At 36.8% G+C, this 16,631-nt stretch overlaps 1 protein-coding gene across 1 annotated transcript in view; it reads right to left on the bottom strand.

The window, feature by feature from the left end:
* The window catches only part of crlf3 (cytokine receptor-like factor 3), a 40,143-nt gene that overhangs the window by 1,402 nt on the left and 22,110 nt on the right, over positions 1 to 16,631 (bottom strand). Inside the window, exons 3-8 of the mRNA XM_056453848.1 lie at positions 16,354 to 16,561; positions 14,655 to 14,742; positions 8,931 to 9,108; positions 8,628 to 8,850; positions 4,988 to 5,129; positions 4,652 to 4,764 (exon numbers count right to left, since the gene is read on the bottom strand). Of these exons, the coding sequence (XP_056309823.1) occupies positions 4,652 to 4,764; positions 4,988 to 5,129; positions 8,628 to 8,850; positions 8,931 to 9,108; positions 14,655 to 14,742; positions 16,354 to 16,561 (952 nt within the window). The remainder of the gene's footprint in view (positions 1 to 4,651; positions 4,765 to 4,987; positions 5,130 to 8,627; positions 8,851 to 8,930; positions 9,109 to 14,654; positions 14,743 to 16,353; positions 16,562 to 16,631) is intronic.

Below are 16,631 nucleotides of genomic sequence, written 5' to 3'. Positions count from 1 at the left end.
GCACACGGTAACAACGCGGAACTCCCCAGGAAGCCAGCATTAGCGAGTGAACACTGTCCTGAGGTAACGTTTTTGTTATTGTTTTCTGCAGGCGTGCGAAATGACACTGTCAGCTATAATGCCAGAAATGTTATTCATATTGTGGACAATACCATTTTATTTTGGGGTTTATTGTATGCGAAAAATTGCGTTTTAGCTATTTGGGGTAATAATATGGCAGAAGTGTGGCAGATAGGTCTGTATATTGAATCTTAGAGTTGATTTGAATATTTTATCTCTAATGGTGTTAGATTTTAATCCATATTAGTGTTTACAGCAGGGGTGTCCAAACTTGGTCCTAGAGGGCCGGTGTAGCGCAAAGTTTAGTTCCAACCCCATTCAGACACACCTGGGCTAGCTGATCAAGTACTTCTATGTTTTCTAGAAACATCATTGCAGGTGTGTTGAGGCAAGTTGGAGCTAAAATATGCTGGACACCGGCCCTCCAGGACCGAGTTTGGACACCCCTGATTTACAGTGTATCTGATATACTTAAAAATACGGATTCATTACTGTATATAAAATTAACAAAGACACAACTGTAAAAAGCAAAGCTTGTGCATCATAGAGAATTCAGACAATTTTAGCGTTGATTTGAATATTTTATATCAAATGATGTCATAGTTTAATTGACTTTTTCCATTAAAATTAATTTTATTATAAAATCAATATTATAAAATAAATAAAGTGCTAATTCCAAAAACAGAGTCTTGTGCAATAAACAGCATATTTTTCGGAACATTCTGGTACTGGTCTTATTGTGATTTCATGTGGTTGAATTTTTTTAGTTCATTTGTATGGTTTTTCAGTTTTTTAATCGAGAAATTAAGCCTTGTGCAACATAAAGGGTACATTATTATGTCTATCTGACATATTTTTAGCTCCAACTATAACAGGAGCAAAGAATTTAATTGGTTTGAAACCGAATGTCTAATGAATGTCAATGGTCAATCTAACTTTACCTTGGTGTTATACATGTTTTCTGTAAAAACATAAACGAATACATTTTTAATGATGTGCTATAGAATTACGATGGATGCACATGGAATTTAGTGCAGTTAGTGATTCACATTTGTTAATAGTTCAGACATCTTTTGTCATGTCTGTATATGTGAAACGTTTTAAAAACACGAAGGAAAGTGTCATGCAAGCATAGCATTACTAAAAACTTTATCTTGATTATTATGTTACAATATTTAATTCTTTGGTTACAAAAAAAAAAAAAGAGACAAATTTCGCTAAAAAGTTAGAAACATTTATATTTTTGAGGGACAGAAATTTATGGGCCAGCCCCTTTCACACATACAGACCTTTCTGGAAAATAACCGGCAATTTTCTGGAAAGGCCTGTATGTGTGAACAGACCCTTTTTTGAAAATACCAGTAACTTAGTTCCGGCAATTTTCCGGAAAGAGAAGTTGTAACATCACCGGTAATTTGCCGGAATGCTACGCTGTGTGAATGCAGAAGGAAGATTGGCAGAAAGAGCTCGTTCATGCTTAAAATGCACTGACGTGAGACGTCCAGCCAATCAGAACATTCAGACGCATTCACATCCAAACTGTTTATGAAAATAAAAGCCTTTGGATAATTTCCCAGACACATTTAGCTGCTAGATGTTAATCAAATAACGTTTCTATGTTCTTCTTAATGCCAACTGTGGAAAAAATTATAGATACAATGCTTATGATAAACCGCTGTTTTTTTACCTTCAAGCTCTGCTTTCTTCAGTTGCTTGACCCGTGTGCACGTGAAGCAGCCAGTGAGCGCCACACACACACACATATTATGTACATCTTGACATGCAAAAGTGTTCCTCCATATGTTTTTTTATGGAAATTGTTCACAATACTTATCCATCCCCAGAATTTGTAATGTAGTCAAATGTGTAAACATTTAGCATTTAGTTAGTGCTTCTGCCTTTGGATGTCTCTGGGATAAGCTGCATGAATGCTAAAGCTTTAAAGAGCCCCTATTATGGGTTTTTGAAAATGACCTTCAATGCAGTGTGTAACACAGCTCTAAGTGAATGAAAATATCCAGCTGAGGTTTAAATCTAAAAGTGCACCTTGTTGAAGCTATTGATTCTTCAGCGAAATAGTTGACTCAGAGTCAGATAAATGAATCGTGTTGGGTTTGGATCTTTTGTTTGATCGTATCGACGTCCATACGGTACATGAACAAATATGTACTTCCAGTTCCAGTAAAATGTGCACACGCTTTCACTTCAACCACTAGCAGAGGCACGGGGAATAAAGTGTTAAAGTTCATTTTCACAACAATACCACAGTATAGCCAACCTAGTGCTGTTTTTCTTCCTATCATTTCCCTGATTTTTGATACAATAACCTACACTGCAACATGGGATTCACCAGCTGTTTGCTATTGAAGGAGCATCAGAGACTATGGGACTTTGTCAGTAACCTTTACAGTTCATATGGACCAGTTTCTTCTTCCTCCGGATCATAACATGTAAGTGTCATTTAAACGTTTTGTGTAGTTTGCAAAATGTGTGTTATAAATTGTAATCACCCCGCGCGGCTTGTAATCACGTATTGATTATAGATCAGTGCTTGTACTGTATCTCTCAGGTTAAATCTGTATGGGGCTGTTCACATATCGCATCCAAAATTACTTTAAAAACGTCGCGTGTGCTTCTTCCTTTACCGATTTAAATGCGATTCTGAACTGGTGATCTTCTGCTGTTTGTCTTTGCTATGGCCACCATCAGCTGTTCCTACACACGAATATTGACGCAGTCAATATTCAAAATAGTTCAGCTTTTGCCACTGCGTGGATTAATACTGAATACGTGTCATTGTTATTACTTGGGGATTGGTTTAAGAGTAGAGTATATGCTGGTGTTTAACTGCATTGCTTTATTGCATTCCTGCATTGGGCTCTCACATACTTTGTGCTACTTCATACTGTAGCCGTAATGGGCAGTTCTGTCCGTCTCGTACTGAACCCAGTTGACCAATCGCAACAGACTGGGCCATCGGTCCAATCAGCGCAGATTAGCTTCGCGCTAGGGCAGGGTTTGGGAACAAATGAATCGCTGAACGATTCATATGAGAGTCGCTGGGATAAATAGGTAAAAATACATGCACATTATAAGACAATGAAAGTGTTTTTTGACCTTGCATGCATATCAGTTGTTAGAAACCCCTAAAACCAAACTATAAACTTTTTTAATGCAAAATAGGGGCTCTTTAAATAAAAGTGAAACCATCAAGCCGAATCCGTATTACGTTTACAAATACAAGCGCAGCTGTTTTGAGCTCATTTCTGGTTAATGATGTCAGAATTTACCGGTATTTTGGAATGGATGTGTGAATGGTCATTTCTGGAAAAATTCCGGAACATTCTTGCCTGTGTGAACAGTGCTTTTTTGACTTTATCAGTAAAGTCATTCTGGTAATTTTCTGGATACATTTATTCAGCAACAATGCATTAAACTGCTCAAATGCGATGGCAAAGACATATATGAATGCATTGTTTACATGTATTATTTTAAAGCTTTCAATTCATCAAAGAATCCTAAAACAAAATGCAATTTTACACAGCATATGTGTTTTACAGTCCCCATGAAATCAAAACTAACTATATGATTTTGTTAGCTCACATTGCTAGTTTTGTGGTGAACAATTCATCTGTTCATGTCAATAAGAAAAAAAAATGTTTTGCCCTTCTAATCTTTAACTGAAATCTGAAAATTCATGGTCAGATTGCCTATGTGTTAGGTATTGGACGTGGCTAACATATTTAATCAAGCTGCTCTAAATGTCAGCCTTGACAACAAACAGAAATGGTGAGAAGGAGGAGTGTGTTAGGTTGTAAAAACTCTTCTAAAACATATTTACTGATATTTCTGAATGAAATATCTACTTTACTACATCCAATCAGCTTGCAGTTGCAGCTTCCGGTTTGTGGGGATTTTAAAGTGGAGTTCATAACCTGTACTTGTGATATATTCAAACATACATTAAACAAGATATCGCTGATAGGTTTAGAATATGTTAATATAGAGCAAATATTTAGAGAAATGCTGTTGAATCAATTTCTTTCTTGAGTTAGCTGTACATTAAACGACTTGCCGCAGTAGAAGTCTGAGCTATTGCATGGGACACAAGATGTTCATTAAGTTTTAATTGGTGCTGTAACTAGTAGTAAAGAGGAAATGGAAGGAATCACATCAAAGAGCATCAAAACAGTATTAATAATTTGAATTACCTGGTAGAACTGACAGATTTTTGAATGATGAGACTTAGTTTCTAATCAAGAATAATATCACAAAGCTCCTTATGATTACTGGCTGCCATGTGCGGTATATAATATAATAGTTCATGCCTCAGCTAAAACAGCATAGGCTAAAAGATGGATCTTGGATTTAAGAATCAATATGGATTCTGTAAAATGACACTTATTCATTAAAAAAACAATTAAGTTCAGCACATTACTGGTTAAAACAAGACTATTTTTTTCTGAACACATACATATGGCACCAAAATACTTCACTGTGCCAACGTTTTCAGTACAAATTCATGTACCGTACTAATAATCTCCAAAAGGTGGATTTAGCTGATAACAGAATAGTATTCTTCAGCTCATACCATTAGTGGAGATGCAGACAGCCTGATCTCTCTGCAGTGAGTCTGTGTCAGTTCTGCTGTCGGCACACACACCCAAACTGTCACGCTTATCTGTCTGTCCAGCAGCAGTGATTCTGCAAACAAACACACATCCAAAAGCAAATGCACTGTGAGCAAGACACTCCATATTCTGCTATGTTTCAGTAAAAATCCTATTTACAATGATTCTGCATCTTTCATCATTTTGAATAATTCATTGCTATTCAAGTAACATGATATGATATTCAGCTATTTATAAAGTCATGCAGCCCACAGTTTATTAGCAGTGAGAGTACGAGTAATGAACTGCTGATGTACTTGAAGGTGAGGGTTTGGCCACAGAAGTAGGTGGGGGAGTTGGAGTACAGGACTCCACCATGGCCAGGCGTTGAGGAGTCACTGCGCATGGCGATGTTCTTCCTACTGCTCAATATGTAGCCATCCACGCCTGGACACCATTCTGTAAAAGCACAATAAGCCAATGTTAATATCTGTGTATTTTAACTTAATGGTATGATGAACAATTTAGAGAGAAATTCAGTCGGCTTGATTTGCGCGATTTGAAAATAGCCAAATAAGATGCTCCACTGGAAGGTACTCAGATGGGTTCCAGAAGTTAGAACTTTAAAAAATTTATTTTCTTCTTAGGACACTGAGCTTTAATGATAATTGTAAACATTTACATTTAGTCGCTAAGCAGATGCTTTTGTCCAAAGAGACTTACAATTGAGGAAACATTCAGCAAGAAGAGGCAGTAAACACAGGACATGCTAATTATACAAAGGAGCTGTTAGTGCTTAAAGAGTTAGGTGCTAGAGTAAAGGCTGATTTATACTTCTGTGTCGAGTGAGCGCTGTGACCCACGGCACATGCCTTGCACGTAGCCGTGCTTTTATACTTCTGCGTTCTGTTTGTGTTGCTCTGCAATAACACAAGCTGGCAGTAGGTTTTTATGTTCCTCTGTGTCGAGTTTCTTCACGGTTGTTTTGTTTTTTCTGAACACTACTTTAAAAGTGCAGTAGGCGATTGTCTTCAGAAACTTTTTTTTGTTGTGCTGGTTCAAAATCTCTTCACATTCCAATAGTACTGATTAACGTAAATGATCTAAATGTATTTTTATATTCTGGGTAAGGCATAAACCAAAAAAAAAGTTTATCCAATTAAATATTGTCGGGCTGACATATCCCTTAATTCCGATAAGTAGCTCAAACTGTCTGTCAGCAAATGCAGATTTGAACTAGCGTGCACCTGTTTGTATACAGCTCCGCCGTTTGTGCATACACGTGCTGCGCCTTCATGAGAGAGAGAGAGTGCGAAAGCAAGCGGTAAAAACATGCTAAATCAAAACTTTTTTAAAATCCTGAATCAATACTGGAGTTACTTTTGCATGCTGGAGGAAGGACGACACCATGGCTGAAGTATTTCTGTAAGACAGCTAATGTTTTGTTTTAAAACTATTTTAGTCACGCAAAGCTTATGTAGATTGAGTTGTTATGAATGGGTTATATGCACAGAAGTGTTGTTCAGCCACTGAAATTTTCCTGCGAAAGATTGATGTGACTATTTTCAGCTTCATAAGGGACCATTTACAGCATTGGTAATGTAAATTTTTATTTAGTTTAACAATAAAACTTCAGTAAATAGCGCTATTCCACCTAGCCTGCTTTACTGAGCTAAAGTTGGTTTTATATTCACATTAGGCCATTTTCAAACAATGATGACCTGTGATGCGCTCCCTATATTGTTTACCATGCTACTCTGAATACTCGGTCAGAAATAGCATGCAAGTATGGCTTAGTAATGAGTGTAATTCCTACACACCGCCGGCCAAGCTTTAGCTCAACACATGAAAGAGGGTTCTGCTGTCATCTTTAAGGCGTGCATGATCGTGTTTTCAGGAGGTTTGGCTTTGGACGGCAGGGGAGGGACTGTGTTTCAGAGATTTATGCTAACAGGCTAGTATTGTGGCAGATCACCTACTGCACCTTTAATGAACAAGTAGCTCAAACTCGCTCATTCAGAGGCAGGTACTGGCAGACATCCAACAACTCTAATCATAAGGTAAACACAAAAGTTTCCATCTGGAGCTCCTTCACAGGAATCGACACTTGTAAACAATCGCTTCATCGGGCTTGTGGCTCTCAGCACCGCCAACACTCGTCACAACTACCAAGCTGACCAATCACAGAGCATGCGCTATGCGTCGTTGTGACGTGTAGTTACATCTTTAGAGAGGTGCGAAGTAACATCATTCACCGCGAGGGCTATGCAACCGCACGAAGGCTGCGCCAGACCATACGCGTCCACTCGACGGAGAAGTATAAATCAGCCTGGTCACACTTTAATTTGATGGTCCGTTTGTTGAATTTAAGTTACATTGCATCTACATGCCAACTTATTTTCATTAGATTATAAGTAGACTGTTAGGTTAGGGTTACAGTTAGTATAAGTTGACATGTCCTTGCACAGTTTCTTATATGTCTGTTGAAGGAGCAGTATCAACAGATATTAAGCAGACAGTCTAGTAATACTAAAATGGACCATCAAAATAAAGTGTTACCATCAGCCTTAATAGGGAGCTTTTTTTTTAGAGAGAAAAAGAGTGTTTTTTTAAAGGTGATTTGCCATGCCCACTGACCTGTGTGAAGCACACTTTATAAATGCAAATTCTTTTTTTGTAAGAATGTGTCTGGTGCAAAAACTGGTGCAAGTGTCAGTTACAGTGTCAGAGAGATGAAAGTGTATGTTTTCTACAGGTGGTTTAGTAAGCCCACTAACATGTGTGAGGCACACTCAGTTTAGAGTTGTCGTATCATTTAAAGAAAGACCAATTATGTGTTTAAAGGTTGTTTATCGATGGTATACAGGGTTCCCACTCTAAGCCAAATATCAAGTTAATCAATATCTGATAATCCATGGCTGGGACAAAAAATGTGTGTCTTGTCAGCACCAATAGCTTAGTACGTTGACACATAGCACCGAGGTGCTTGCGGCGATCCGAGTTCGATTCCTGGCTTGAGGTCCTTTGCCGATCCTTCCCCTATCTCTGCTCCCCACACATTCCTGTCTGTACATCTTCACTCTCCTATCAATAAAGGTGAAAACCCCTAAAAAATTATTCTTTAAAAAAAATAAAAATTGTGTGTTTCCAGTGTCTGGAATAAACATTTTAAATTTCCAAGACATTTCAAAAATGCCATGACCCATAGGAAACCTGGTCATCATCATCGCTGTCAAGCATTATTTATTCAATTACATTGACATTTTGTCTCAATTTCAGCATCGTTCATTCATATATTCTTCTTGGGTTTAGTCTCTATTTCAGTGGTCGCCACAGTGGAATGAACTGCCAACAATTACAGCATAGTTTTAATGCATCGGATGCCCTTCCAGCTGCAACCTAGTAAACAACTCTTAATACACTCTCACAATCACACTCATACACTACGGCCAATTTAGTTTACTCAATTCACCTACAGTGCATGTCTTTGGGGCACCCATAGGAAACCTACGCGAACATGGGGAGAACATGTAAACTCCACACAGAAATGCCAACTGACACAGCCGGGACTCGAACCAGTGACCTAGCTGTGAGGCGACAGCGCTACCCAGTGAGCCACTGCGCCCTAGTTTCAACGACATTTACTTAAATAGTTGCTATTGTGCATCCTTCATGTTTGTCTGTATGGAAACACTATTGATAAAGGCTAATGTTTAATGCACTAGAGGACCATAAAGTGGTTGTTTAGCATTTGTTGTTAAGACAAATGCCTATAATCTTTTACAAAGACTTTAAAACTTATATCTAACGTAATATTTTGGCAAAAATTATTAACTTATCAAAATCTCTATGGTATAAATGAATGGAAATAATCTTCTGGAACATTTAGCAAACTCATAAGACACTTAATATAATGTTGGTAAAGGTTTGCAGTGGTAGGTTTTGTTGAGTTTGTACCGTGGGGTGCAAGTGTGGTGTAGCCGGTCTGCGGGATGCTCCACGGGCTCCATTCCGTCCGCCCTTCTCCTCTGGCACACACGCGGAACAGGTGGTCAACGTGTGGGTCGAGGTGGAGCACCAGGAACTCCGTTTCCTTCCCAATATATGCATCCTCATACTGAGAAGAGTTACTGCGACGGAACTGCAACCGGTAATCCTGAGGGCTGAAGTCATCGTCCACCTATTGGAAAGCTCAGGTTTCTAAAAGAGTCACACGGGGAAGAAAATGTCTGATGGACATGAATGGGTCTCCAGACTCACCTTACACCAGCGCACCAGCACACCACCTGGTCTCTCCACCAGCTCCTCAATCTGGACGGGTGGATGAGATGCTACGTTGCCGTGCCGAGCCACATGGGCACGAAACATATGCAGCAGAGAATCATCCAGCTGCGCAGACAGACATGGCACGTCCACCAGTGAAGGTACCTCGGGCAGACTGAGGACACACAAAACAGCCAGTTAAGAAAGCAATCGATCAGGGTGTTGTGTGTTTGATAGGATTTATTTATGATTTGATATGAAGCTGTAGAGTTTGTCTTTTTACTAAGCGGAGCAAATGTTTTTCAATAATTGTTATCGTAAATTCAATCATAATATACATTATTTTGGTCTAAAACCATTTTATTTTTGGGGTTGTTATGTAGGGTTCGGCCATCTATTGCACCGTGGATAAATAATATGTCCTTCTGTTTAGCTATGGAAATGATTTTATACTTACTGCAGCAAACTTGCTGTTTTTTGTTATTTCAAATTCAAATTTTAGCAATTTATTAAATGAAAAATTGTACAAAAGCACGCACATCCCTCTTAATTGGGTGCTCAGCCAAAAAACGCAAAGGTGCAAATTAAATATTCATCAAAGGCGTCAACACCAAAGCTTCAAAAATACAAATTTATTAAATTAAAAAGGCTGACACAAAGCGTGTGTAATGTTTTGAGCCACACAGCTCTTCATCAGACAGTGTTTATCACATTCAGGTGCTCCTTTTTGTACACTTCTGGATCACATGTTATCCTCTCGCATATCCACATACATACATACATACATACATGCATACATACATACACACTCATTCATAGATATTACAACTTAGATATTTCAAGTGAAAATATGTATTCATATTATAATAATGTATTTTCACTTGAAATATCTAAGTTGTAGAATCTATGAATGAGTGTGTATGTATGTATGTGTATATGCGAGAGCATATTATGTGATCCGGAAGTGTACAAAAAGGAGCACCTGAGTGTGATGAACACTGTCTGATGAAGAGCTGTGTGTGATGAAGGCTCGAAACGTTACACATGCTTTGTGTCAGCAATTTATTAAATGAAACCGGAAAAGATGAAATAAACAGACATTGACTTGACCCATCTGCATATTGCCCTTATTTCCAAAGATTTATTTAAACAAACCATTGTCATATTGATGAACTGGTGCATGCCTTCTGTAGATGATTTGTATTTGTCAACAATGGGCTGTATGCACAGCTAGTGTTTTTCAACCAATGATGAACTTCTGGTGAAAGCTTTATGTGACTATTTTCACTTTTATAAGGTTCCTTCTACAGCATCGATGTTGTAATTTAATTACAATACATTCAGTTAAATAGATATAAGCATCCATTTGGTTGTTAAAGCGTAAAATGAGACGAAAGACCATTTAAACGCATGTGCCGTCATTAGTCATAGGCGAGAACAAAAATTCTATTGAAAATTCTGGGGTAAAATTAATTTCCATATTTTAAAGACATGGCATGGAAAAATATAATTGAATGCAGTGCTACTTGTTTGGTCTGATACCCACTTTATATCGTATCTCAGCCAGGCAGTGAAGATCACTGTTTTTTAAAGAAATCAGATCTTAAACGCGTCGATTTTGTATGGGATAACAATTAACCGGAAACCCTGGGGCTGGCTGACTGAATTTAAAAGTCATATACCCCGTTTTTTTTTTTTAATTGTTTTTTCTCTGAATCGAAAACAAAGATGTAAATATGATTGTGAGGTTATATTGTCATATTTTATTACATCTCAATAAAAAGATTATTCATATTATATAGGGTTCCCACAGTTTCATGAATAGCAGATTCAAGGACTATTTAAATGTACCATTATTTTTAAATCAAGCACCTTTATAATTCACACCGACGGCATATTTTGCACCATAAATGTCCTTACTGTACTTAACATTTGACTTACACTTAATATTTTTGTTATTTTCAAAATTTGACAAGTTTATACGGTACAAATCTTAAATTTAAGTATTGTACAATAACACTTACGAATTCAGAAACCGCATTTCAAGTATTGAATTCAACTAAATTTATTAAATCGATTTAAATGTAAGATTTTTTAATTAAGAATTTCTCCGTTTTGGTACTGTTTTTGACAGTAAAATTGTTGAAATAACACCATAAACTAATTTATTTCAAATTGAATTCAAGCACTTTTAAGGACCTATATTAGTTTTTAGGTAGTTTCCAGGCCTTGAATCTATATGTCTAAAATTCAAGTACTTTCAAGAAGCGTGGGAACCCTGATTATATGTAAAAAAATTGGGATTTAGCTATTTGGGGTAATAATATTGCAGAATTGTAACAAATAGGTCTGATATATTTGCACGTTCTGTAAAAAAAAAAAAATAATAATAATTTTGTAATTATAATAATACATTTTTAAAGATGAGCTGACTTTAATTCACGTACGGTGGATAAACATGGAATTTAGTGCAGTTAATTAACAAGTTTACAGCATAATGGTTAAAATTATTACATTTAATTAGATTTTTAGTTGGAAATTCATAGTTGGAGGTTCATTAAGGGACTAAGCCGAAAAGAAAATGAATTAGATTTCATAGACAAAGTTGGTTAATACATAATAAAAATATTTGAAAATAAAACAATTTTTTAATGAAATATTTACAAGGAAGTGTTTATTATAAATGATTGCTATGTGCATGTCATTTATTATGTATTTATTTATTTAATGTGTACACACTCATCTGTTTATTTGAAAGCCATACAAAATAAAATACCAATCTTTTTTTCTCATTTAATAAACCCGTTCTCTAAAGTGATAAGTCACATCACAATGAAGACGTTTTCATTTTATGGTGAATAAATGGGTATTTTAATATTGAATATTTTGTTTTTACAAACAACATTTTACAATGTCAAAGCAACAATGTTTTATCATACTTCTACACAATAAAAATGTGTTCCAACAAAGGGTGGATGGTATAAAACCACTAACTAGTCTGGTGAGTAACATTTTAAGGTGAGGTTTAGCAAAGAGGCAGTCCTTTCATGTATTTTGTATATTGCCTTTTCACATTACATCCCAATCTTATTCACAAACCAAGAGATGAGTCAACATCATTTCCTGTGGTATTTGTTGGAATATAATGAAGCTTAAATGGCACAATAATTAGTATAGATTGGCAGGATCTTTTAAAGTCTAAACGCTTTCAGATTAAAGGCATTCAAAAGTATTTAGCCTAAAAACACAGGAATACGTGCTGTCATGTTAAATGTCATCCGTGATGATTATTACTTTAATCGACTCTAGGCTTGTTGAAACCGGATAAATTCTGGGGTTGATTTTGTCATTTTAAATGAATCATAGATAAGCTAACATGGTTTTATGCAGTCAAGCAGGGTGATTCAGCACACCTCCATTAAACTTTCAGCAGAAGCGTAACAAAAAAAGATGAGTCATAAAACAAGGCCGTAGTCATTTAGCCATAATTTATTCTTAATAAAGTGCTGCGGTAATGTAATCATAGGAATATTGTCTTAGGTTCTCTTGTAAGGCTTTTTTATTATTTCGAACTACCGTATGTCTTTTCTCATCAAAAAGGCCAATTCAAATTCCTGAAGTGTTGATAAAGATCAGGTCTGCAGGCCGAGATGTGAGTACATCGTGGATCCGCAAGTTTTCATACCTTGGGAATGCTCTTACCCAGTGTTTCTCAACCACGTTCCTGGAGAACCACCAGCACTGCATGTTTTGGATGTCTGCTTGTCTGTCACACACATTACAGGTGTTTCAGTCTCTGCTAGATCTTAATCCATACCTGCCAACACTCCCGTTTTTCCTGGGAGTCTCCCGTATTTCAGACCAATGTCCCACAACCATCCCGTTTTGTTATTTCTCCCGGAAAACTCCCGTAATTTCACCCCTCCTCCCCCTTTTTGGTACAGTATGTAAACACCTTCAGGTCACCAACTTTGGTACAGTACCCGATCGCAGCGGCCGCCCAAAACCCGCTGCATCCTATCCCGCTTCTCAACAGTGCTGTTCAGAGACCTCACCCCCGAACACCCCCTCCCCCCAGTCTCCCGGATTTTCAGAAACAAATGTTGGCAGGTCTTAATCAGGTGTGTTTGGTTAAGGAGACATGGAATATGTGCAGAGCTGGTGGAGAGCTGGTGCAGAGCTGGTGGTCCTCCAGCAACGTGGTTGTAACCCCCAAAATCGGAAAACAGTGACATCATGAGCATACGTATGCATCATGTGCATACGTAGTATGTAGATATATGCAGTACATAAGGCAAGTGTGATCAAACATGGACAACAATAGTGGAGTACATGCTAAGAGTTTGCGAATGCTTCTTCAGTAAAGTGTGAATTTACTTCACCAATTTTATATACATGACAAATTCTAAATACACACCAGTGGCGAGCTGTCAATGGCACATCACCACTTCCCTATAGGTACTGTTTACTAAAAAAGTGACTGTGCACAAAATACCGGCCTAGCATTTCTAACACAGCGTTTTTTGCCCATTTTAATAGATGTGTGTAACATGGATTTTTAAAAAATGTTTTAAAGGGCACCTGTTTTACCCAGTTTGTTGTCTGAATACATTGTAGCTGTTTTTGTAGCCTGTGGCTTTAAATCCAAATGAGCTGCTTCTCCCTGCCCACCGTTCCTACGTGTGTGTCTGCTTCTGATGCGTTACGTCAGATTAACAGCCGTCAGTGACAGAGACAGACTCAGATGAAGCTAAAATACAGTTCATTAGTCAAAAATACCAAGTAAGTTTATTTGATGTATTTGTGGTGGAGATATTTCAAGCCTTTCTGAAATGATGAGTCTCACACAAATGTCGTTTGCACCACACACACACACACACACACACATTAGCATTTACTGACTCCATGCGGCCGTGGTGATTATAGCGGTATACTGTCCTTATTATAAACATGCTCTGTTTTAAAAACATTTTAACTTATTAAACTTCTAAAAATCAAGATAGAGAGTTGTAACAAATATTTTTATCCCAGTTTATTTGCAAAAAAATGTGTGTACATGTTATTATAGAAACATGGTGCTGAATCAATTTGGTGGCCGAGGAATACCATACTTTCAAGTCATGTTGCGGTGGGCCACAAAATCACTGGGATTTTGGTCATATTTTAACATCAGGAAATTGAAAAAAGAGACATGTTGGGTTTACAACACTCCAATATGACAGTGGACACACTATATATACACAGTTCTGTCCAAACAGCTTACAAAAGTTGATTTTCCTCAGGTGCCCTTTAAAAAGTTTTATGTATTCACAACTCAAAGGAAAAACTTCTGTTTTATCTAACTTTAAGCTGCACACAATTATATTTTTAATCATTTCATATATCTATTTAGTAACCGATTTAAGTGTAACCACAACAAAAACACATTTCAATGACTTATTATCTGTGAACAACTTTTGATTCGCCATTAACATTGAACTGCTTGCACAATAGCAAAGCTCTCCCATATTTTATGCTATTCTGACTGTTAGACTAGAAAGGTACAGGTTTACACCATCTTTAATTAGCCATTTGGCAACCCTACAACCACTGTAGAAAAACCGCCTTAAGAGCCGTCTGCCCCACACAATTCCTCTCTACAGTTCAGAGAGTGTGTGATGCTGAAGCCATTCACTGGAAAAGTTGAGGTTTGTTAAGTGAATAAATGTGTGTGTTTCTCACCTGTCCAACTGGATCTGCAGGGCTTTTTTCGTGAAGCTGCCTAGCTTGTCCTCCGTCTCGTTTAAACTGCAGCGAATTGCAGCCTCCCCTGAAACAACAGTCGCATTATTAAGGAGCGGTAAAATCAGACTGCAAAATAAAAATCAATTGAGCTTTGAAGAAATTACAGCAGTCAGGATGTTGATTGGTGTTAGCACACTGTTAACAATCTACTGTAGAATCTACAATAACTTACTGGCAGTAGTTCGCCAGTGACTTACTTTAACTCACAGGAAAAATACTGTATTTACATTTGCTGCACCATTTATCTTACTCTATATACATTTACAGTATTATATATCTTTACTGTAAAATTTATAGAAATTTTCACAATGAAACTTTAAAATACAATAAAATACCGCATGACTGCCCTACAGTAAAATACAGTTCAAATTACAGTTAAATACTGTGTCATTTACAAAAATTGTTAAGTCGTTTGTTTTAAAATTGTAAACTTTTAAATGAATAATCAGCTAATAAGTTAATGCCAGGAAATTATCAAAATGGCAGGGCTCAACGATGAGAGATGTTGAAAAAAACACCTGGTCCATATGAGCCAGTAGGTTTAGATTAATATTTGACTTTATTACGGTATACTTTTAAGTAAGCTATCCGTTTGTTAAGTGGTGTCGTATGGAATACTGTTTCCGGGTCCAAGCCGCTACTCATTTAAATTGAGAAAATATTGGTTTGACTACTTTTTAGTCATATCACACATTAAAGTGAAGTTTATAGAAAACAGTTTCTGGATTTTCTGCATCACCAGCACCAATCTTTTAACAACTTATAAAAAATTAATCACTTTCTGGTAATCGGATATTAGGCATGGATATATATATATATATATATATATATATATATATATATGTAATGCGATTGTGACTTTCGAAAGTATTACATTGCTTTGTAAACATTTATTATTACCATTTGTTCAGTTACCCCATACAATTTGATAGAGCACTTGGACCTGGAAGCCAAGATTTTGTATATACAGTATATATACAGTAATATAATATACAGTAATATAATATAATTTTACTATATATTTTAATCTATAAAAATAAAACAAAAAAAAGGTCTTTGAGTTTATTTTGTCTGAAAGTGACAATTGGTCACCAAACACTGCTTTCTTAACTATTCTGTAGGAAAATATTAATATTGTGTTGTCTAAAAGTGATAGAAACAGCAAAGTTTTTTATTAATTTGACCAATTGTTATTTTATGCGCTAATTAACAGCATTTTTATTTTATTTCAAATCTAGAAGAAAAGTCATACGTTTACAGAACAAAACAAAATGACTTTACTCAAACACATAAAATATATCATGTTTATTTCTTGTAATATCTCAAGTTTATTTCTTGTAATGGGCTCAGCACAGCTAGAGTTTTAAAGCCAATGATAAACTTCCAGTGAAAGCTTAATGTGACTATTTTTAATTAGAGAATTTGAACAAACTGAGAATGAGAACAGATAATAATTGTGAGATATCAACTAAGAATTGAACAGAAAAAAGTCAAAACTATGAGATAAAAGACTGGCATAAGACATCTCTAAGAAACTGCCTGCTCAAATGAGGTATCCTTGTCTGGAACATGACTAAATCCTACTTTAAATGGCATGAAATCAGAATAGTAGTAGTGTAGTTGGAGAACTGCTCACCCTCTCGGAGCAGCTCATCCGCAGTGCTGACTCCATGCTCAATGAGCTTCTGACAGTCATCTAAAGGACTGACACTGTCCAGCTCAATGTTGTCCACCTCCTGCAGCAGACCGTTCAGCCTGTCGATCAGCAGTCGACTCACTGCCGTCTGCAGCTCCTGAAAGTGTCTCTGCAGAGCCTCGCGCGTCTGGCTGGCACTGCCACGCACCTGGAAACACACACAGACAAAAGTCAGCTACATGAATTTCACTAAAGACTGACAACTTTTTATGCAGCTT

Source organism: Danio aesculapii, chromosome 3 (assembly GCF_903798145.1).
Source record: "Danio aesculapii chromosome 3, fDanAes4.1, whole genome shotgun sequence".
Classification (NCBI taxonomy): Eukaryota; Metazoa; Chordata; class Actinopteri; order Cypriniformes; family Danionidae; genus Danio; species Danio aesculapii.
This window is presented reverse-complemented; position numbering and strand designations above follow the sequence as displayed.